Genomic DNA, 24,200 nt, shown 5'->3' with positions numbered 1-24,200 from the left:
AATAGAAATAAATGTCTAGATTCTAAATAATAATAAGTAAACATATATATATATATATATATATATATATATATATATATATATATATATATATAATATTTTGAAAAACTATTTTAGAGTTGAGCATAAGAAAAAGTGTTTTTCTGTAATTCTAAATGTCTTTTAATTTGTGGGTAAGTAAAAAAAAATGCAAAAAGTAAAAAAAAAATTATAAAAACTTACACAATTGCTAGTAGAACTATTTTAAAGATTCTAAATAATAATAATAATAATAAGCATATATATATATATAAACACATACATGCATAATATGAATATAATGTAAAAATATATTTAAAAATATTCAAAAACTTAAAAAAAAAAAAATTTTTTAGAGCTGAGCATACCCACAAAGAAATTAAAAAAAAATATACATATATTTAAAAATAATTTATGATATATAAAACAATTTTTTAGAGCTGAGCATAAGAAAAAGGGTGTTCTATAGTTGTAACTGGACAAAATGTCTTTTAATTTGTGGGTTAACAAATATAAATTAAGACAAAACTAAAACTACTGAAGAGTTACCAGTGGATTAGCAAAATAAGCACAAAATCAATGCTGTATTCTGTATTTTTTGTTTTATTTTGGCATTTCTTTGTTTGCATTTATATTAAGCAAAGTGCATCTCTTTTTCTCATCAACACATTGCACAATACATAAATAACAATGCATATAAAACTTCGTATTTACAGGTAATAATATATTTATATTTAACATAAAATACATTTTAGCTTTTATTTCACTTAATTAAATCTTAGTTATTTATTAAACAAGTCAAAGTGAGTTTCCGTTTTACATTTCTCTCGTAAAACATCCTCCGGAGAACTTGTCGCGAAAACCAAACCGAAAAACAACGTAGTCCATAAAAGGTAAGGGCTAGTCCGTCTCCATGGCGATGAAGGAATGGGGTGGGCGTGGTGAGGTGAGGGGGCGGGGCTTGCTGTTATCGGTTATTGAATATAACCTCCAGCCAGCAGGGGCAGCTGCTGATGAACTGTCTGGTGTAGCACTGCCCCCAGCCCTTCACGAAACTGATCTGTACGGTAAAGCCTGTCCGCGGCTGCTGGCTGAACTCATGGTCGTTAGGCCGCTGGAGGCTTCCCGCCTTCTCGAAGTCGAAGGCCTTGATGGAGAACCCGGGGAATACTTTATGCACCAGCAGCGTACGCGAGTCAGGGTTGTCCAGTGTGGCTGACTTGATGAATATAGGGTAGCAACTCCGGTTATACACCCACACGCCGTCGGGTTCGCGGCTCAGCTGGATGCCGTAGCCGATCTTGGCCCGAACCATTTGCACCAGTTGACTTTTGTTGTCGGAGGCGAGCTGGCCCAAGCAAAAGCCTGTGCCCTGAGGTAGGTCATAGAAGATGTCCAGAGATGGCTCCTGGACGGAGTAGAGGCGCCCAACGCGGGTCTTTTCCTCCCAGTATGCCACCACACACCAGTGAGGCTGCTCTCCACGCTCCTGAAGAGCCAGGGAATCTGCAGAGAGACAAGAAAGACATGGTTATTAATTATGCCAATGCGACTTCATCAAGTTAACATTGAATCCCTGCTGGAAAAGCAAGTAAATCTCAGATTAACATCGTCAAACTGGTACTTACTGGTCTACCAGGTTAAAACCAAGCCCACCAACGGGTAGGAAACTAATTAAACATCTAACCTAGATTATGACCTACTTGGACCAGTATGAAACATTAGAAATTGGCTTTACTAGAGTTCCCAAAAAAGTAAAAGTGAACTAAGTGTTTAATGAGAAAGGAAAGAGAAAGAACCAGTTTATGCTAATTAAACCAAGTTGAACTTCATTGAATCCCTGCTGAAAAAACTAGAAGATACCAGATCAAGGTGGTCAAATTGGTACTTGCTGGTCCAAGATGGTTTACAAGCGCTTTCGGCCTCTACCAGGCTGAAACTTAGACAACAATTGGGCCAACTGATTAACCATCTAGACCAGATTATGAACCACTTGGACCAGTAAGAACATCAGATATTGGCTTCACTAGACTTTCCAACAGGAACCAATGATTATTTATGCCAATTTAACTTTATCAAGTGAACTTCACTGAATCCCTGCTTGGAAAAACCAGAAGATACTAGATCAAGGCGGTCAAATTGAAGACTACCTTGGACTTGGTGGTTCAAAGTGGTCTACAAGCTCTTCCGGCCTGACCAAGATGGTCTATCAGGCTGAAACTATAACTACCAGTGGGTAGGCCAACTGATTAGACTAGATTATGAACCACGTGGACCAGAAAGTATCATCAGATATTGGCTTCACTAGACTTTCCAACAAGAACCAATTATTCATGCCAATTTAACTTCATAAAGTGAATTTTACTAAATCCCTACTGGTAAAACTAGAAGATGCCAGATTACGGTGGTCAAACTGGTACTTGCTAGTCCAAGGTGGTCTACAATCTCTTCCAGCCTGACCAAGATGGTCTACCAGGCTGAAACTGAGACAATCAATGGGTAGACCAACTGATTAACCATGTAGACTAGATTAGGACCAACTTGGACCAGTAAGACTGGCTTTACTAGTGTTTTCAACAGAGTAAAAGTAAACAAAGTGCCTACTGAGTGCATTTCACTGAATCCCTGTTGGAAAAACCAGAAGATACCAGATCAAGGTGGTTTAATTGGTACTTGCTGGTCCAAGGCGGTCTTCAAGCTCTTTCAGCCTGACCAAGATGGTCTTCCAAGCTTAAATCAAGAGCAACAATAGTTTGAGACCAGCTTGGACCAGTAAGACCAATTATAAACTGGCTTTACTAGAGTTTCCAAAAGCGAACAGTGTTGTTGAGGAAGGAGACAAATAGACTAGATTAGATGGGAACACCAGCACAAAAAGTAAACACACACACACACTTTCACACTATCTCATGCCTCCTGTCCAGGAAAACCTTCCTGAGCTCTGCCAAACATATCTTGCATCCTTAATTTCAGCATTCACGAGAGGCAGCGACGGAATGTGAGGAATCTGCCGCCCCGCACAGAGCAGCGCCACTGGCCTCCAGTGCTTGTTTACATTAGCAGTACTGCTTATCATTCGTCTAGGCCGACTCTGTTCCGTACGCCAACCCGAACAATGTTCTGACGTCAACGCAACAATAAATCTGCAATTGTGCTTGCCCTCGCCAACTAACGGCAGTTTTGACAGCGATAGGAGAAATCCGCCGGCGACGCCCATTCTGAGCTTTGTGATGTAACAATCCAAAAGACACACCAAATATAAAATAATGCAATGACACGTATGCAATTTAGCTCCGCCTACATGAAATCTCTGGTCCATATCCTCCATACATTAAACACAATTTTCATTCTTTGCGCAACGTTTTTGCTTTTAGTTCCTTAGTCATCTTGACTCTTTGTCTGTCTACAGTAAGTACAGTCTCTCTTTAATCTCAGATCGGGTGAGTAGGCCGTAATTTAGCAGTATAGTTAATTACGCACCAGCCCAGACTATGTTGATGACTAGAGTAGGTAGAGCAGTCATTACAACCCTTACAAACATGCTTGTTTGGCTATGTAACCATGGCAGTACCATTAAGAGCTTAAGTAGCATTGTATGTGCATATAGTAATCAAACTGCATCAAGGTATGTATTAAAACAACACTATTACTGAATCATGCCACTTTCTGCGTCTGAAAATATCTTGAGTAGACTGTGGTAGTACCATAGTGCAGTGATGGTGTCATGTGACTGAAAACTGTAATAATGATGCTGAAAAATGCAGATTTGATCTTGAAAATAAATTTAATTTTGAAATATATTCAAATGGAACATGGTTATTATAAATTGTAAAATGTTTTCATAATTTTGTCATTTTTACTGCATTTTTAATCAAACAAATGCAGCCTTGGTGAGCATAAAACACAATTGACATTCATATCAGCAATCAAATTACATAGTGTAAATACCACAGCAATATCAATATTTCACAGTATTACCATCACTGAAGTATAGTACAGAACAGTGTCTACTTCCTGTTTACGATTACATGGATTATATAGAGGAGTCATTATACCAACACACAACTAGCTGTTTAATGTTTAGTGTGTGTGTGGTTGCTATGTGCCAGACTGATGCTATTTCAGTCTTAATAGTTGACTAGTCTCTCTGACGACATCGTGAACAGCAAGCAAACCTGAGTAACACACAAACATGCATGCATACACACAAATTATACATCAAACAGACCTCTGAGTTTGTCTGTGTGTGTGTTTAGACAGCACAATGTGTTTATTCAAACAGACACACACAACTGCAAAGGTTCTTGTGTGTGTGTGCGTGTGAACGGTTTTGTGCGTATAGGTTATGGATTTGCTGGCGTGTGTGAGTGGCGTCTCGGTGTCGGTCGGTTGGATGACCACAGTGTCACCCCGAATGACATGGTGACAGCCAGACGCAGAGAGTGTCCTGAAATAGAGCGTGCAACATGACACACACACACACACACACACACACCTCATGTCTTCTACAGCCTCAAGCCTTCAGTTGACATCCTGAACTCTATTAGTCCAAACGCTTGAGACTAGAGCGTAGTTATTGCACAGAAACTCAAAGGTTTTCATGACAAACTGCCAAAATAAAAAATAAAATAAAAAAATATTAATTTTAGAATTTTATTATATTATTTTTAACATTAATATGGTAAAAAATATCACAATCAAGATTTTTTTTATGTCAAAGTTTTAATTTATAGAGTAAAGAAGTAGGTTTTATTTTTATTATGATGTATTATATTAAGTTTGAAAAATTTAATTGGATGGCCATGCTGTTTAATGGCTAAAAATTTAATTAAACAATTTAAAAAGGCATCCAGAAAAGTTGAAACTGAAAACAAGGAATTTGGAAACAATGAAATAGAATATTAAATTAAGCAGAATATTAAAAAATAAAGCAGAAAACACTAGATTAAACAAACAAATAAATAGAATTTTAGAGAAAAAATAGAATGAAATTTAGAAAAAATACAACAAAGCATGACGTTTGTAAACTAAAAAAATAAACAAAACAGAATAAAAAATAGAATGAAATACAAAAGCACTAAATTTGTGAACAAACTAACAAAACAGAATTTTAGAGAAAATAAAATAAAACAAAGGATTAAATTTGTAAACAAGCAAACAAACAAAATAGAATTTTAGAGAAAAATAGAATAGAATCCAGAAAAAATAAAACAAAGCATTAAATTGGTAAACAAGCAAACAAAAAATGAATTTCAAAGAAAAATAGAATGAAATCCATAAAAAAATAAAAACAAAAAGCATGAAATTCGTAAACAAACCAACTAAATAGAATTTTAGAGAAAAATTGAATGGAATCTAGAAAAAATAAAAAGCATGGAATTTGTAAACAAACAAACAAAACAGAATTTTAGGGAAAAAAATTGAATAGAATCCAGGAAAAAAAAAGCATGGAATTTGTAAACAAACAAACAAAACAGAAGTTTAAAGAAAAATAGAATGGAATACAAAAAAATTCAAACAAAGCATGAAATGTATAAACAAACAAACAAAACAGAATTTTAGAGAAAAATTAAATCAAATCCAGAACAACTACAACTTTAAAAAAAAAAGAAAAAAAAAGTAAATAAATAAATAAAAACAGATTTTGGCAAATAAATAAATAAATAAAGCTTTTATAGGGCCATTTTAAACCTCTCTCTCTTTCTCTCTCTCTCTCCCTTCCCCCCAAGCAGTTCCATTCTTTCTTTCTCTTCTAGAGGGGACAAAACGACTCCTCTCTCTCTCTCACACACACACACACACTCAGAGTCTTTGTTTGTGGTTGAGCTGAAGTCAAATCTCCATTTAGAGCTTTACTGCCTCAGGTAACAAACCATCCTTCCTCTGTCCACACTGGCTCCCTTTGGTCTGAGCGCTCAAATACCAAACACACACACACACACACACACACACACACACACACACACACACACACACACACACACACACACACACACACACACACACACACACACACACACACACACACACACACACACACACACACACACAGAGAGAGAGAGAGAGAGAGAGAGAGGCGTTTTCAACATACACCGGGCAAAGTTTTTCCATTTAAGGAGACTCAGCTTTTTAAACAGTCACTTTGTACATCAAACGAACCAAAAAAACACAGCAGAAAGTGTCTGGACATCTAATGGAATCACACACACACACACAGAGACGCGAGTCACTCAGCAGTCTGGAGAAGTTAATGATTATTTCTGTCTGTCTCCACACACACACACACACACACACACACACACACACACACTGGGGGGAAGTCGGTGTTTTTATTGATCGTCTCTCGTCTGGCTGAGGTTCACGGGAGGCGACGGCCTCTTTTACGACCAGCCGGCGCTCTTATCCGCTGACGGCGTGTGGACGTGAATTGAGCGAGCGGCACGCCTGCTGGAGGACGCTCCGTCAGGTCAGGGGTCAGAGGTTAGGGGCCTAAACCTAACCCTAAACCGACGATGACGACAACACACAAAGACGTTCAACATGAGTTATGTGAACTCTTCAGACGCCAGAAACTCAAGTATGCAAACAGATGCAAAAAAATATTTAAGCAAATCTAAATGCATGTTTTTTTTTTCAGGTTTGCTGTGTTTTTTTTGTTCGGCTGTACAATTATTGTTATTAATTATTACGCTTCTTTGCTAAATAAAATGATTTAACAAAATAGGAAACATTACTATTATAATATTTGACGGTGAAAAATATAAAATATTTTTATTATTACGATTATTAGTAGTAAATTAAAATATTAAACAAAATAGGAAAGATTATTATTCTAATATTCACTGTAAAAAAATTATTACAATTATTATTGCTAAATAAAATTAAACAAAATTGAGTATTTAAGAATAATATTGCTTACTGCGATTATTATTTTTACTAAATAAAATGAGTATTTAAGACAAACATGATTATGATTATTACACTACATAATGTTAACAAAATAAAAAACATTACTATTGTAATATTCACTGTAAAATAAAAAATAAGTATTTAAAAATAATTCTTGTTATTATTAATAAAAATATTTTAAACAAAAAAGTGAAACATTACTATTGTAATATTTCACTGTAAAATAAAATTTTTATATTTAAAAATAATAATAATAATTGTTATTATTACTAATTAAAAATATTAAACAAAATAAGGAACATTACTACATTACATTTTAATGTAAAATTAAAAATGAATATTTAAGAAAAATAGTTACTGTGTTTATTATTATTAGAAATACTGTTAAAATATTGTAATATTTCACTGTAAATATAAAAATGGAGATTTAAAAAATATATATTATTATAAATATTAGTAAAAATGTAACAAAATAAAAAAAACATTACTATTGTAACTTTTTACTGAAAAATAAAAAAACTGTTTTTAAGAATAAAAACATTAAAATATTTCATGAAAGCATTGTTTAAAATGTTATTATTGTTATTATTACTAAATAAAAATCTAAAACTAAACTACTATTGTAATATTTCACTGTAAAATAAAAACTGTATTTAAAAATTATTATTATTATCATCAATAACACATTTTTAAAGACTTTAATATTTTAAAACACATTATTGTGATTATTACTACTAAAATTTTAAACAAAATATGAAACATTATTGTTATTATATTTCACTGTAAAATATTGTGATTATTATTTCTACTTTACTACGTAAAAATGTAAAGAAAAATAATACTATTATAACATTTTGCTGTAACAATAATAATAATTTTTAGTTTACAGTGCAACTGCAAAGGTACAACACTAATATTTAACATTTATTTACTAATATTTAATCTTTCAAAGTTGTGACTAGCTATAAACGAAAACCGTTCTTTGTTCTCTCCACAGCGCCTCTTCTGGTCACGATCTGAACTGCAAACTGCACAGCTAAAAGCATTCCCATTAACGTTCCCATTCGTGTCCGGACGAAACGACTGCACACAACTGGCAGACATTTGGGACTCGTCATGCAAAATACCAACTAAACAAACAAACCCGGAGGCAACTTCTCTGATGTCTGTGTGTCAGTTACAGCTCTATAAATATTATCTTTTTCCTCAGGCGACGCTATCATAACAACAATCTCACACGCGCTCCACCGAGAGACACGCAGACGGACAGACGGACGGACAGACAAATGTTTGGCAGCTTCTTTGTTTGGAAGTCAATAAAGGAAACTGGCAATTAGACTGAGAGCCATTGCATAACACACACAGAGAGTCAGGAAAACCTGCAACACACAGGAAATACTTCACGTCGTCCTCCATTGTGCACTAATACGTGGATCAGACGGCTCGGATTTTACAACGCACAGGTCGTACACTGTACTCTCGCTGTGGGAGCGTCGGGTTAAAGGAAGCGGTTTATCACATCATGTTGATTATGAGGTCAAAGGTCAGCCGTTTAACTCTCTCCACCAATAAAAAGCCACAACGCCTAAATCTGGAGTCACACCTATGATTTCATGAAAGATGATATGACGATCATCGGAATAACTAGAGCCATTGTTCTGAATTCAGGATGTTAACAATCAGTGTGGGAACCAGATACGTGTGATTGTGTCCGTGCACAACTTCACAACAGGACTTTTCGATCTTTTACATTCCACAGAGCCCCAAATATTAGTTGGAAAATATTTAGTTATTGTGCATGTATTATGATGTTGTTTTTCTACTCGGTATAGTACTAAACAGTTTTACTTAATTATTTGAATTAAAATTGTATTTAATTATTCTATCTGTTTTTTTAAACTATTTTATACACAGTTTATTCATTCTAATTTTTACTTATATTAATCAGATTATTATTCATTTATTTTAATCTTTGTTGAATCTTTTTTATTTATTCTAATATTCTTATTTACATTTATTTTAACCATTTTTTTAATTATTATAATCATATTTTTATTTATTTATTATATTCTATTTTTCTTTATTTTAATCAGATTTTAATTTATTTTATTCTAAATGTTTTTTTTTGTTTATAATAACAATTGTTTTATTTATTGTATCCTTTTTTTATTTTAATCCAATGTTAATTAATTTATTTATTTAATATATTTTATTGTCATCTAATTGTAATTATTTTAACCTTATTATTTATATATTTTAATCTATTTTAGTCAGTTTTAACCTAATTTTAATGCCTTTATTTTAATAAAATTTTTTATTTATCTTATTTTTTTATTTTAATTAATTTTTATTTATGTATTTATCTTAACCTCATTTTTTTTATCTAACTGTATTTATTTTAACCTCATTATACATTTTAAACCAAACATTTACTAGTTTTTTTAATGTATTTATTTGAAACTATTTTTTATTTATTTAACTTATTTTTTATTTTAATCATATTCTCATTCATTTATGTAAAAAGCCTTATGTATTTATCTTATTTTTTTATTTATTTTATTTTGCTTTTATTTTTGTTTATTTTATTCTTATTTATTTAACATTAACTATTCATTGTATTCTATTTGTATTTTTATTATTCATTTAAATATTTTTATTATTTCAGCCTGTTCTTCTGTTTTTATTAATAATAATAATAATAATAATAATAATAAATATAAATATATATCTTATTTAATTAATTAATTAAGTTTATAGAAATGTTTATATATAAAACTAAAAAATGCACATAAAATTACTAAAACCATTTTTTTTTCCCAGACGTACCCAGCAGCACTCACTTCCAGACCCCAGTTTAGACAACCAGTTGAGCCCGTCAAGCGGAGACGCCTGTCTTGTTGTTTTATTGTTGTTTAGACGGTAAATAATTATAATAAGATGTTCAATTGTTCATCGCAATCAAGCAGCCAGTCGGACCGGAGACGGAGAAAGACTTTCTGAATGAAGGGATCACGTTTGTGCGTGAGAAAACATCCCGTCTGTCTGTGTGTTTAGTTAAGCGATTAGATTGCGGTTTAAGAAAATGTTTGTGACTGAGGTGTCTGGATCCTGAGGGCGTCTGTACTGCCTTTCTTCCTCTGCGTTCCTCTTCTACCCTTGTTTTGAAATGGATGAAGAGCCCAAGTCAAATTCCAAGCTCGGTGGAAGAGGAAGTGGCCGGTAACGAGCGAAAAGCACAACAAAGCGCTCACAGTTCAAAACATGTCGTCAATGAAGTCGCTCTGGACGTTCAAGTAGCTGCTTTGTGTCATTTTCTCGTAATGTTTTCTTTCCGCTCGGCGGAGGCGCCCGGGAGGCCCGACCCAAGACTCAAGGCTTTTTCCTCCGAGGCATGATGTCATTTCCTGTGCTGCCCTTTCCTCCTTGGCTAACCCAAACAACCCTGGAATGAGGCGCGAGGTTGTCACGGTAACAACGTTTAGGCCCCTTAAGGGGGGATTAGAGGATCTGAGGGCCCAACAGACATTCAAGGGACGTTTAGAAAGGCCTGATTGTGGATCGGATGAGATTTTTCCAAAATCAAGCCATTTTTGTCCACATTGCAAGCAATAATATTTAATATAAATGTTGCCTTGGCAGCTATCTGACATAAAATTTTAAGTTGAAGTACTAACATTTGAATTTAAAAACTTAAACTTAAATTAGAATGTTGCCTTGGAAACTGCCTGACAAAAAAAAAGGGTTTAAGTTGATATATTCAAAGTTAAATTTAAAAATTTAAACTTAGATTAGAATGTTGCCTTGGCAACTATCTGACATAAAATAGGTTTCTGTTTAAGTACTAAAATTTAAAATTTAATTTAAAAATGTAAACTTAAATTAGAATGTTGGCAGACAACTTAAAACAAGTTTGTTAAAGTATTAAAAATATATTAATAAATATTACAAAACCAAAAAAGTCATGAAATTACTAAAAGTAAAATTTAAAGAAAAAAAAAATAATAATTTAGTAGTTATACTTAAAATAAAATAAATGTGAAAAAAAAAAATCAGTATATATATATATATATATAACCAAAAAAGCTCTTTAAATTACTAAAACTAAAATTAAAAATGACAACACTAAAATAAACAATAATTTAAAAATGGTTATATTTAAAGGATTAAAATAAAAATAAATAAATAAAAAACAAGACACAGAAAGGTAAGGAAAATCTTTATCTGTCTGTGAGCACAGGAAGCCTTTCCGCCAAATCAAGGTTAACTCTTAATTCAGACTAACCAGGACAAACAGCGCTCAGACTCTCATTCAATAATCCCAAACACACACAGCGTTTAAATTGAAGCATGTTACGTAGCGTCTCCAGATCTCTCTACCTGTCTGTCTCTGATGTCTAGAGTGAATTAGGAGGTCAGAGAGACGCTTTCATTGGGAGTGTGTTTCCTGTGTGCCCGACTTTTCTTCCTCTGCCTCAAACTTTTCCTCCTCCCCCCTCTGAGCTTCATTCACTCATTTCAGCAGGAAAAACACACCTCTGAACGAAAGCGGGACACAATCAGTCAAAAATGTAAATCGGGAGGAGGCGTCTGTTCGGGACTGAAGCGCTCCATCTTTCATCCCACACACACAAACAAGAAACATGAAACAAATGCCGGTGGAGGCCAGAGAAAGGGAGACACACACACACACACACACACACACACACACACACACACACACACACACACACACACACACACACACACACACACACACACACACACACACACACACACACACACACACACACACACACACACACACACACACACACACACACACACACACACACACACACACAAGCAGAGAGCTATACTTTAACATGTGTTTATGTAAAGCTTCCATCATTTAGCTGTCCTTATCTGAAAACCCATCTAAAGACCCTTCACACACACACACACACACACACACACACATACATGCACACTCACTCACTCCGCCCAGCGCTGAATTAAACACCATCATAAAAACTCTTTAAAGTCACTGTAATGAGAACCATCTGTACGCAGGAACCCGGCCTAGACCAAACCAACCCCTCTCTCGCTCTCTCAGGGTCTCTCGTAAACACTATCGCCGCTGTTTGCACGCGTTTAGAGCTCAGGACGGGACCATCGACCAGGTTTAGTCTACTAAATGACAGCAGATTATAGACAACATTCAGAAACACACGCAATTTACCTGCGTTTACAGTCTAAAGTCAACATGAAACCAGTGTTGGTATTGTTAGCTGAAATAAAATAATCAAATCAAATCAAATCAAATTAAATTAAATTAAATTAAATTAAATAAATAAAATAAAATATTAGATTAAAAACTTGCCAACTAACTGAAATAAATACGTTAACAAAAAATGTGTGTTGTTATTGTTAAAATTAAACTATTCACAATAAAATAAAAATAAAATAAAATGAAGACTTGTTATTGTTAAATAAAATGAAACTATTTAAAATAAAATAATAAAATAAAATAAATTATTAGATTAATTGCTTGGCAACTAACTTAAAGTTAACAATATTTTTTATTTTATTTTATTTTATTTTATGTTTTGGCTTTATTTGGATGAACTATAATTGTTTTTAATACTTTTACTTAAAGTTAACAATAACAACAATTATTTCAAAGTATTAAATCGTTTTAGCTAATCAAAATAAAGCCAAAACATAAATAAAATAAAATAAAATATTAAAAACTTGGCAACTAACTGAAATAAATAAGTTTACACAAAATCAGCATTGTTATTATTAAATAAAATTAAACTATTTAAAATAAAATAAAATAAAATAAACTGATTGAAAACTTGGCAACCGACTAAAATAATTGTTGTTATTGTTGACTTCAAGTAAAAGCATTAAATCATTTTAGTTAATCGAAATAAAGCCAAAACATAAATAATAAAATAAAATAAAATAATATTGAAAACTTGGCAACTAGCTGAAATAAATGTTGTTATTGTTAAATTATTAAGTATTAAAAATAAGTAAAATAAAATATTAGATAAAAATATAAATAAAATAAAAAAATGTTGCCTTGGATACTAGCTGAACTAAAATGAGTTTTAGTTTAAGCTGATTATTAAAAAAAAGAAAACACAAATAAAAATGATAAAAGCAAAGTATTTAAAAAACATTTCTAATTTTAATGTATTGCTTTTGTTATTTTTATTAATGTACTATAATACAAATGACAACAAAATAGAAATGCAAATGCCAATTAACAAATAAAATTACCAAAAATAAACAAATATGACATAAATATACCAAAAACTATTAAAATTGACAAAAGCACACGCTAAAACTTAAAAGGAAAACAGAAAATGCAATGCTAAACAGAATACAAACAGAATGCCTTTTCTGCACTGTGATGCATTTTAGATCAAACCGATTTACAGATTTAGATTGGTAAAACAATGCCTGCATAGTAGACTAGTATCATCCCATAGACTGCATGGCCTTGCAGACATCAGTGGATCAGGCAAGTATTTTTAGGTGCAGAGGAAGTTACAACATTTTGATGAAAGATTACAAAGACAAATGGCTGTTCTTTGGAAATAATGTGCACGATAAGATCAGGAATGTGCAGTAAGGAAATAAAACTGGCCCATTTTGATTTCATGTTGACTTCAGCACTCGTTTCTGTGCCGTTCGCTACTTTTACAAGACAATATAAGAAACATGTCTCCAACTCTCTCTTACAGCAGTTTTGGATTCAACAAAGCAACACAAAAAGGTTCAGAAGGGTAAGGATGGTCTTGAGTTCTTACCTGAGAACCCCATAGGGGCCGAATACGCCGTTCCTCCAGTTTCAGTGGAAGCAGGCACAGAACCTGGAGAATCTGCGAAGAAACAGAGCGACAGCTGTCAATCACAAAGTCATAAGACCCGCCCAGCTCCTAATTTTTTTAGGGCAAATCGGACCAAATCTTCTACTTTTCTGTCATGCGAAATAAATAGTGTTCTGAGGTGGAACTCTGTGCCAAGAAAGCTCTAATAGGAATACACTGTTTAGCAGGATATACTCCATCAAGTCCAAAACAACGAGCTAGTCAGGAAATAGCAGCAGCCTTGAAAACTGTACAGTAAATTTTCTAATTGGCGTGCGAGCAGACAGGAAAAACACCCTGTCGCTCCCTCTTTCATGTTAACCCTTTAATAAACGGGGCTGGAATATTGCCTCCATATGTTCGGAGCTAACGTCAGTTTCCTGGAGTTACTGTGATCAAACAAATGCTGGAGAAAGTACGTCAGTCACAATCAAGGCCGAAACCAGGGTTTGAAAATTAGTGAGGTCCGAAGTAAGGTGTTAAGAATTGTGCTATAATAACACCCACAAATGCACTAATAAGGTCTGTTACCATGGTAAATTTGCGCATGGAATTGAAGGCAGTATGACTGACAGGACTGGAATGTTTTTTTTTGTTTGTTTTTTTTAGGTGAGGGAATTTATTTTATAACAAGTTGTAAAAATAACGTTAGAATAATGACACTGACATAAAACTTGACAACATCTCATTTGACCGTAGATACTGAATGAGGAAAAAGCGTTTTTCTCAAGTACTGATAGAAGAGTCAACCGCTTTCACGCACGTCTTTCAAAATAGTCTAGCGTCAGAAAAAAACTGAATTACGTTTGTTTCTTTGACTGCACACTCCGCGACCCACCAGTTGAGAAACACTGCTTTAATTCATGTTTTTTGATGACTTAAGGTTAACTAAAGAGCATGAGACGTCTTCCTGCTGGCCAGTAACGTTAACGTTATTTGGCATAGAAGCCCATTTCATCTGTAACAAACAGATTTGTATTATGCTATTGTTTTTGATAGTGTTACACATTTCTTTCAGATATTAACGATGATCAGTGCGTTTGTCTTACCGATTGTGGTATTAAGTTATAGATTGTCTATAAGCTTTTTTTTAATGAATGTACAATGTTGCCAGATATTGCTACGAAAAACAAGCAATTACAAAAAGAAAGAAAAAGATATCCGAAATAAGTTCAAAGCTTGTGTTTTGTAAATATATATCACTAACACTAACGTTCAACTTTGCACTTTATAAACGTCCCAAAGCGTCACACTAAATTGGAAAAACGAGTCAAAAACCACGTATAATAGGTGGATCTGGCAACAAACGAAGGCTGCACCCGCGCTCTCAAGCCCAGTTCACTGCGCTAGCTTCTCGCAGCAACATGAATTGCAAACACTCATGTGATATGAGGTGGTTTAAACGGCTAAATAATCATTCAGAGAGCTTGACATTTTATTTTTGAATATAAAAAAACCTCATAGCTGGCTACAATGAAAGCTGAACGTCTCCCAAAGAGGATGGTTCAAGAACTACCATGGTAAAATATGTTAAAAGTAATCCTAGATCTGATTTGGAGAGGTTTAGCCAGCACATGGTTTATGCTGACAAAGAAAACAGCCAAAAATGTCAGGTTTCTAAAGGAAAACCAAAACTTTTCCAACTGTTCTAACATCTCATCGAATTGGTTTTAAATGTTTGTGCTGGGTTTTGCTAAAGGCATTGAATTTGGAGTTAAACAAGAATTTTTTTTTAGTAAGCAATCCATTCAGCTTTTTCAAATCCCAAGCTTTGGATTTTGAAAACACCTCAAAAAGTTAGCATTAGCCTTACTATCTTTAACAAGACTTTTTCATCTAATTACCTTTTGCTAAAGGCATTGACTGAAATTGTGGTTAAACATGAATCATTTCCTTGTAAATAATCAATTTCAACATCTTTACATGAACTAGCATGTTAGACACAATTAAACAGTTTCTCAAAACAGATCAACAACAAGTTACATGGTGATTTATGGTAAATATAATCATAAAAAAGCCAAAAACTTCAGGTTTCTAAAGAAACAGGCTAATGCTAACCTGAAGTACTTTTCCAAATCCCAAGCAATTTTCTTCAATGTTTTTACACAAACTAGCATGTTAAACACAATGAAACTGTTTTCTAAAACAAATCAAGAACTGGTTACATGGTGATTTGTGGTAAATATAATCATAAATTCGATTCGGAGCAGTTTCGCTAACACTTGGTTCATGCCAACAAAGAAAAGAAGCCAGAAACTTTGTTTAAATAGCAAAAGTAACAGGTTTTCAATGGCACGCCACAAGTTTTTACCACATTTCACAAGACTTCTCATCAAATTAGCTTTGTTTTGGCTAGATTTTCCAGACTAAATTTAGGACTAAATCAATGCCTTTACATAAACCAGCATCATGACAAGATTTTAACATTGTAAGCTGAATAAATAAGCTTTCTATTTAATTTGGCCCAAAATTGGCCCAAGATACAACTATTTGAAAATCTGAAATCTGAGGGTGCAAAAAATCTAAATACTGAGAAAATTGCCTTTAAAGTTGTCCAAATGAAGCTCTTAGCAATGCATATTACTAATCAAAAATTAAGTTTTAATACGTTTGTGGTAGGAAATTTACAAAATATGTTCATGGAACATGATCTTTACTTAATATCCTAATGATTTTTGGCATAAAAGACACAAAAATACAATGTACTTTGGTTATTGCTACAAATAAGTTGGTTTCCCAAACTGGAGGTTCATGAGGTGATGAAAAAACAAAAATTAAATTAAATTAAAAAAAAGTTTAAATATTTTATTTGTTTGCCTTCAAGTCATGTTACCATTCACCAATATCCAAAAAGTCTGGAAATCCCTGCTCTAGATGAATTTCCACTGACCCATAAGACATATCATTGATTTACCATGGGTTTTTGGATGTATACCATGGTGACATCCTACCATGTGTGAGGATGATGAGTTTTTAAGTTCAGCATTAAAGATTATTTCCGAAAATTAGCCAATTTGCGAGTGCGAACCGTGAAACGGTGTCACTTTCGGAAGCAACTTTGGAAGCTGGATACTTTCCCTGAGCTGTGGTCAGTCTAATGAGACACACGGTCAAACCTGAACCTGACCACAAAGAGAGAGAGCGAATGAGCGAGGAAAAGATGTGGGATCAAGCAGCAGCTTCCAACATGCCATGATTCATTTTCCAGCAGTTTGAAACCATTCAATCCATAACAAGCACAAGTTTCTCACAATAACTACAGTCTTCAGAGACCCAAATGTCTTCAAGACATCATGGTATTACTATAGTAAATGTGCAAAAACCTTAATTGCAAGATATTTTTGAAGACTTCACATTTGTTAAAATGTAATCTTCAGCTTACAAGGTGGTTTAAAAAAAAAGAGGTGGCATTTAAATGGTAAGAATACCATGGAATTACTATAGTAAATGTGCAAAAACCGTAAATGCAAGCTATTTGTAAGTCGAATTGAACTTTTTGAAGACTTCACATTTGTTTAAATGTAAGATCAATCTTCATCGTACAAGGTGGTTTAAGAAAATCTAAGAGATTGTATTTAAAATAGTAAGAAAACCATGGTTTTCCTATAGTAAATGTGCAAAAACCTTAATTGCAAGATATTTGTAAGTCAAATTACACTTTTTGAAGCCTTCAAATTGGTTTAATATAAGATGAATCTTCAGCTTACAAGGATGGGATTTAAATGGTGAGAATACCATGGTATTCCTATAATAAATGTGCAAAGAAATGTAATTGCAAGCAGTTTTTAAGCCAAACTAAACTTTTTAAAGATTCCAAAACTGCTTCAATTTAAGATGAAACTTCAACTGTTAATATAGTTCAAGAAAATCAATGGGATGGTAATTGAATGGTAAGAATACCATGGTATTCCGATAGTAAATGTGCAAAAAATGTAATTGCAAGCAGTTTTTAAGCCAAACTAAACTTTTTAAAGATTCCAAAACTGCTTCAATTTAAGATGAAACTTCAACTGTTAATATAGTTCAAGAAAATCAATGGGATGGTAATTAAATGGTAAGAATACCATGGTATTCCGATAGTAAATGTGCAAAGAAATGTAATTGCAAGCAGTTTTTAAGCCAAACTTAACGTTTTAAAGATTCCAAAACTGCTTCAATTTAAGATGAAACTTCAACTGTTAAGATAGTTCAAGAAAATCAATGGTATGATAATTAAATGGTAAGAATACCATGGTATTCCGATAGTAAATGTGCAAAAAATGTAATTGCAAGCAGTTTTTAAGCCAAACTAAACTTTTTAAAGATTCCAAAACTGCTTCAATTTAAGATGAAACTTCAACTGTTAAGATAGTTCAAGAAAATCAATGGTATGATAATTAAATGGTAAGAATACCATGGTATTCCGATAGTAAATGTGCAAAAAATGTAATTGCAAGCAGTTTTTAAGCCAAACTAAACTTTTTAAAGATTCCAAAACTGCTTCAATTTAAGATGAAACTTCAACTTTTAACGTGGTTTAAGAAAATCACATTCTCACAATAATTACAATAAAAGACACAAACGTCTTCAAGTCTCAAATCAGACGAGATCTAAAATGACAACCACAATCTCTTCCGCCCACAAGTCACTAGTTATTGACGAAACTTTGCTTTCTTTGTCATTACAAGTGTGAACGTTTGTGTCTAAGAGCTTATAATGATTGATATGCAAATTCGCCTGCATCAACGGCCTTTCCGTCGCACAACGCGTGAACGTGTGACAGTCGCCCTAAACCACTGACAGACTGTCTCCCAACACACACTCGAACAAGCAACGAATAACTTCCTCCCAGCGTTCAGCGTCACTCTCTCTTTCAGTCTGAGAAAATCGGCCCTCTTCTATTGTTCTCTGTCTCGCGTCCAAGAGCCCAACGCAACTAATGGAAGTGTGTGTGTATATATATATATATATGTGTGTGTGTGTGTGTGTGTGTGTCCTCACAGGAAATGTCCTCCCCAAACTGGCTTTCCTGTTCTCCACCGCGGCGCCTTTTCTCGTTCACATTCTTGCTTTCTCTCTCAGTCGCTCCAAAACCCCAAACTGATTCATAAAAGAAGAATGACTCAATGAGCGAGAGCCAATGTCAGTCAGCGTAGAGTCGTTCCCACACACACACACACACACACAAAAGTAACTATAAACATTATCGAGACAAAATTTGGGCTAAAAGAAAGATTTCGAAACAGGCACTCGGATGAATTTCTCAATGCGTAAGTGATACTGTTCAACTGAGCAGTTTTGGCAGGGGATCGAGAAGGATCTTTACGGGGCCGATCGGCAGGAAACCTCATCCGGGACGCTGCCAAACACAACACGCTTATCTGAAGCGAATATACAGGACATGCTTAGGAGCCTATGGGTAGAGAGAAAGCAAACGCACAGAGGAAAGACGCAAAGCGACACTCCTAAAACCTCAGATTAATTCGGCAGATAAATCAGCTCCCGTAGCTTTTCCTTTATGTGATCCACGTTTCCGAACTCCTTGCAAACAGAACGCAGCCAAATGTAACATCTATTACACAATGAATCATTACCATATTCATATACTGTGCTATTTATGCATTTACTTCAATTACTAGTGCTTTGGAGATCAAAGCATCTAAGTGGTATTTAAGTATGGTAATCATTCAATACTATGGTAGATATGCTCAAGTATACCACAAAATGATTACTATCTTAATGGTACAACGTCTAAACAACCAAGCAAATGTACTAAGATTTACAAAATAGTATCATTACATATAGCAGGGTACTAAATGATTACCATATTCATGTAACATAGTGTTTACATGGTAAAAACACCATTGTAAATGTCCAAAACGTCGTTGCAAATGACTCCACATCAGCTTAAATTTAAGATGAAACTTTACCATAGTAAATCTCCAATGCAAGCCATTTTTAACTCAAACAAAAACTTTTTAGACTCCACATCTTCTTACATTTAAGATTAAAACTTAAACCTACCATGTGGTTTAAGAAAATTGATTTAAATGGCCAGAATACCATGGTTTTACTATAGTAAATGTGCAAAAACCTCAATTGCAAGATATTTGTAAGTCAAAAATAAATTTTTGAAGACTGCACATTTGTTTAAAATCTAAGAGATGGTATTTAAATTGTAAGAATATCATGGTATTACTATAGTAAATGTGCAAAAACCTTAAATTCAAGATATTTGTAAGTCATTGAACTTTTTGAAGACTTCACATCTTCTTAAATTTAAGATGAAACTTAAACTTACTTAGCGGCTTATGAGAATTGATGAGATGGCATTTAAATCACCAGAATACCATGGTGTTACTATAGTAAATGTGCAAAAGCCCCAATTGCAAGCTATTTGTAAGTAAATTTAACTTTTTGAAGACTTCACAGTTGTTTAAATGTACGATAAATCTTCAAATTACAAGGTGGTTTAAGGACATCTAAGAGATCGCATTTAAATTGTAAGAAAGCCATGGTTTTACTATAGTAAATGTGCAAAAAAAAACTAATTGCAAGCAGTTTTTAAGTCAAACTGAACTTTTAAGATTCCAAAACTGCTTAAATTTAAGTTTTAACTTAAACATACCAAGTTATTTTAAGAAAATTGGTGGGATGGTATTTAAAATGGCAAGAATACCATGGTATTACTATAGTAAATGTGCAAAAACCTTAATTGCAAGCTATTTGCAAGTCAAATTACACTTTTTGAAGACTTCAAATTGATTTAGATGAGTCTTCAGCTTACAAGGTAGTTTAAGAAAATCTAAGAGATTGCATTTAAATGGTAAAAACACCATGGAATTACCGTAGTAAATGTGCAAAAACATATTCCTAAACATCTTAAATTTAAGACGAAACTTCAACTTTTAACGTGGTTTAAGAAAATCAGTGGGACTTTATTTAAATGGTGAGATTTACCATAGTAAACACGCAACAAAACTTCATTGCAAACAACTTTAAACTTTTGAAAGACTCCACATCTGCTCAAATTTAAGATGAAACTTCAACTTACCAGGTGGTTTAAGAAAATCGGTGGGATATCTTGAGTACGGGGGTGGGGGGGATTCTGGAGGAAAAGAAAGAGAGAGAGAGAGAGGCCGTGAGTGGAGATGTGGGCTGATGATAAGGCCTGGCATTCTCTGGGAAAAGTGTTTGTGTAGTGCTGAGGGTTACATGCAGGACAGCTCTGATAAACACACGGCCGCCTGGCGCCAGACTCCACACACACACACACACACACACACACACACACACACACACACACACACACACACACACACACACACACACACACACACACACACACACACACACACACACACACACACACACACACACACTATCACTGCAAACTAACTTCACTGAACACTGGGGCCTCCGGCGGGTTTCACATGAACAACCACAGACTGGCTGGAGGTCCAGCTGAAAAGTCTGTTACATTTATCCACATGGAAACACAACATTCATCACTGTATAAGAATAATAATTATAATCAGTGGCTCATAGGATGCCACTTATTTGATGAATAAGTTGACTAAGCTATTGAAAAACTACCAAGCAGAGCACATATATGTGCTTATGTTTAGGTTTACACCATACTGCAGAGGTTATATATTTAACAGAATAAAAAGTCAATGTTTGAAGAATATATTCCACAAAAACTACTAGAAAGGCTACTATATGAGCAAAGATTCAGTTTATTTGATATTCTGCATATATGTGACCCTCAACCACAAAACCAGTCATAAGGATCTTGTTTTGTTTTGTTTTCTTCAAATTGAGATTTATACATCATCTGAAAGCTGAATAAATAACAATATTTGAAATTCTGGAATCTGAGGGTTTAAAAATATCAAAATATTGAGAAAACCACCTTTAAAGTTGCGGAAATTAAGTTCTTAGCAATGCATATTACTAATCAAAAATTAAGTTTTAATATATTTTTGGTAGAAAATGCACGAAATATCTTCATGAAACATGATCTTTAGTTAATATCCTAATGATTTTTGGCATAACTGGCTATTGCTACAAATATACCTGTACTACTTAAGACTGGTTTTGTGCTCCAGGCTCACATGAGCCAAAATAGGTTTAGTTGAAACAACACCAAGAATAATTTTAGTTCAAATCCCCTATATTCTTTTCTCCTCCATTCTGTTCTAAGCACTGAGCTGTAATTATATGCCACAAAACGCCACTGTTATGTGAATGTTACTGCAGTCCTACATGAGCACTCTATACTTGTTCTTGTATAGAAAAGCCAGAATGAGCCTCTATATGTTTTTCCCCGCGTAGGAGAGAAATCCAGCTGATTTAGCACATAAAAATAAGTGAGAGGAGAAAGATTCGTACCGAGCTCGCACAGTCTGCTCATATGATGCGGGTTGCAGCACACGAGCTCCGGGTTGATTTTCCCGTAAGATTCACAGCACGAAAGTCTCTTTAATTCCGAGGAATGCCGGAGGTCCGGCCACCGGAACACCTTGTAGAGCAGCAGCGGCAGCGGGTACGACTGTTGACCCAGCCTGGCGTCCACTTTGCCGGGCAAGAGCAGGCAGGGGCTCCGCGCTCCCCCGCGGGACTCGACCGCTTGCAAGAGCACCTCCAGCTGCTTCTCCTTGATCTTCTTCAGGATCGAGTACGTCAGCGCTTTCAGTTCGGCCTCGGTGCCGGGGTTCGGTTTACTGGCGCCCGGTTTCCCGAGGCAGCAGCCCGCGGTGCCGCCGCCGCCACCGCGCGTACCGGTGTCCGCGTCCCCGTCGCCCTCCACGGGCGCGCGGCTCCTCCAGAGTCGCCGGACGAGCCCCGTTCGTTTGGTCCTGAACATGCGGGACGACAAGAGGGTTCCCCGGCTACAAAACGGCCATTTTGTCCGCAAGTCATGAAGATCCGGAGGTCCGAATCCACAGGCGCAGAGCAGACGGCGGAGAAACGGCGAGCAGGAGAAGCGGACGCGATCCGTTTCATACGCCAGACTTTTAATATTTCACCAACCGGAATCCAAAAAGGAAAAGCTTAAGAACGACTGTCTGGACAGCTGGAAACGACTTCAATGCGCAATCATCCGAACAGATCCATTAGAAACCATGAGTTCGGTCTTAATCCACAGCGGTCGTTTGGAATCGGGATTATTAATCTGCCGTTTTTTCGTTTGACATCAAATCTGCAGCTCGGTTCGAGCTGACACCAGTCGATAAATCCACATCAGACCCCGCTGAAAGAAAGCCCCTCGCGTTCCCTAAAGACAATTCGCACGGTACGGTTTGTATACGCTCGAAATATCCACAAATATCCGTCTCCAGATCGTAAAATATGCGGGAAGTTTCCTAGTCGTGCGAGACGCGAGAGAGTCGATGAAGAACTAAAAGAACTGAGAACGAGATCAAGATCAGACGCCTGTGTGTCGCTCGCTGTCTCTCTCTCTCCATCTCTCTCTCTCTCGCTCGCTCTGTGTGTGCGTGTCTCTCATTGGCGCGTTGGGGGTCATGTGATTGTCTAGACACCCTGTCGCTTTAAAAAAAAAAAAAAAAAAGAACAGGCAGGAAAAAGTGATTGTGTTGCGCAAACATAAAACAAAGTAACATGTACCATCAGACTGACACATCGGACACAGAGTTTATAAAGTTTCAGTGTAACAGATGGAATTAAAATCGTGTGTTTGTGCTGTTGTTCTGTGGAGACTCATTTAAGGAAACACACACACACACACACACACACACACACACACACACACACACACACACACACACACTGGCGCCAGGCGCACAGGTAAATTCACATTAACAATGAACCACACACACACATTAAAAATACACAAACTCAACAATGCAATCACATGTTCAGATGGAAACATTTCTTTAAGTTGTGAAATTTGAATGCAAATATAATGTAATATTATAATCATTACAATAATAATAATAGTTTGAAAAGTAGAAAATAACTAAATAACTAAAATAATATAATGCATTATTATTACCATATATAATAGTTAATTTTTAAATTAATTACATGTAATACCATATTTCATTATTTCCTTTAGATTTTGGAAGAAAATATTTTTAATGCATTATTTTTCTTATTTTTGATTCATAAATGAATTAGTTAATTTTAATAATAATAATAATTATTATTATTATTATTATTATTATTAATTATAATAATTAACTAATTGACTAAATAATTGTTAAAATAAGAAAATAATTTAAATCAAATAAAGCACTATTATTACTACATATTATATTTAATTATTAACTATTATTATCTATAATGCCAAAATGTATTATTTTATTTATTGTTATACACATATTTATAATATATGTGATATATTACATGTTGGAACAAAGTATTTTACAATTCTTTTAATAATAATAATATTAATATTAATTGTTAATA

At 34.6% G+C, this 24,200-nt stretch overlaps 1 protein-coding gene across 1 annotated transcript; it reads right to left on the bottom strand.

Moving 5' to 3' along the window:
* Window positions 1-603: 603 nt before the first annotated feature.
* On the bottom strand, window positions 604-23,279 carry smad7 (SMAD family member 7). The gene is made up of 4 exons (XM_073824342.1): window positions 22,161-23,279; window positions 20,821-20,874; window positions 13,728-13,799; window positions 604-1,524 (listed from the first exon to the last, which is right to left on the bottom strand). The coding sequence occupies exons 1-4, from the start codon at window positions 22,633-22,635 to the stop codon at window positions 986-988; spliced, it is 1,140 nt and encodes a 379-aa protein (XP_073680443.1). The 5' UTR covers window positions 22,636-23,279; the 3' UTR covers window positions 604-985.
* Between the last annotated feature and the right edge of the window lie 921 nt (window positions 23,280-24,200).

The sequence above is a fragment of the Garra rufa genome, chromosome 19, assembly GCF_049309525.1.
Source record: "Garra rufa chromosome 19, GarRuf1.0, whole genome shotgun sequence".
NCBI classification, from domain to species: domain Eukaryota; kingdom Metazoa; phylum Chordata; class Actinopteri; order Cypriniformes; family Cyprinidae; genus Garra; species Garra rufa.
Note: the sequence above shows the minus strand (reverse complement) of the source record. Positions and strands in the feature narration are given on the sequence as shown.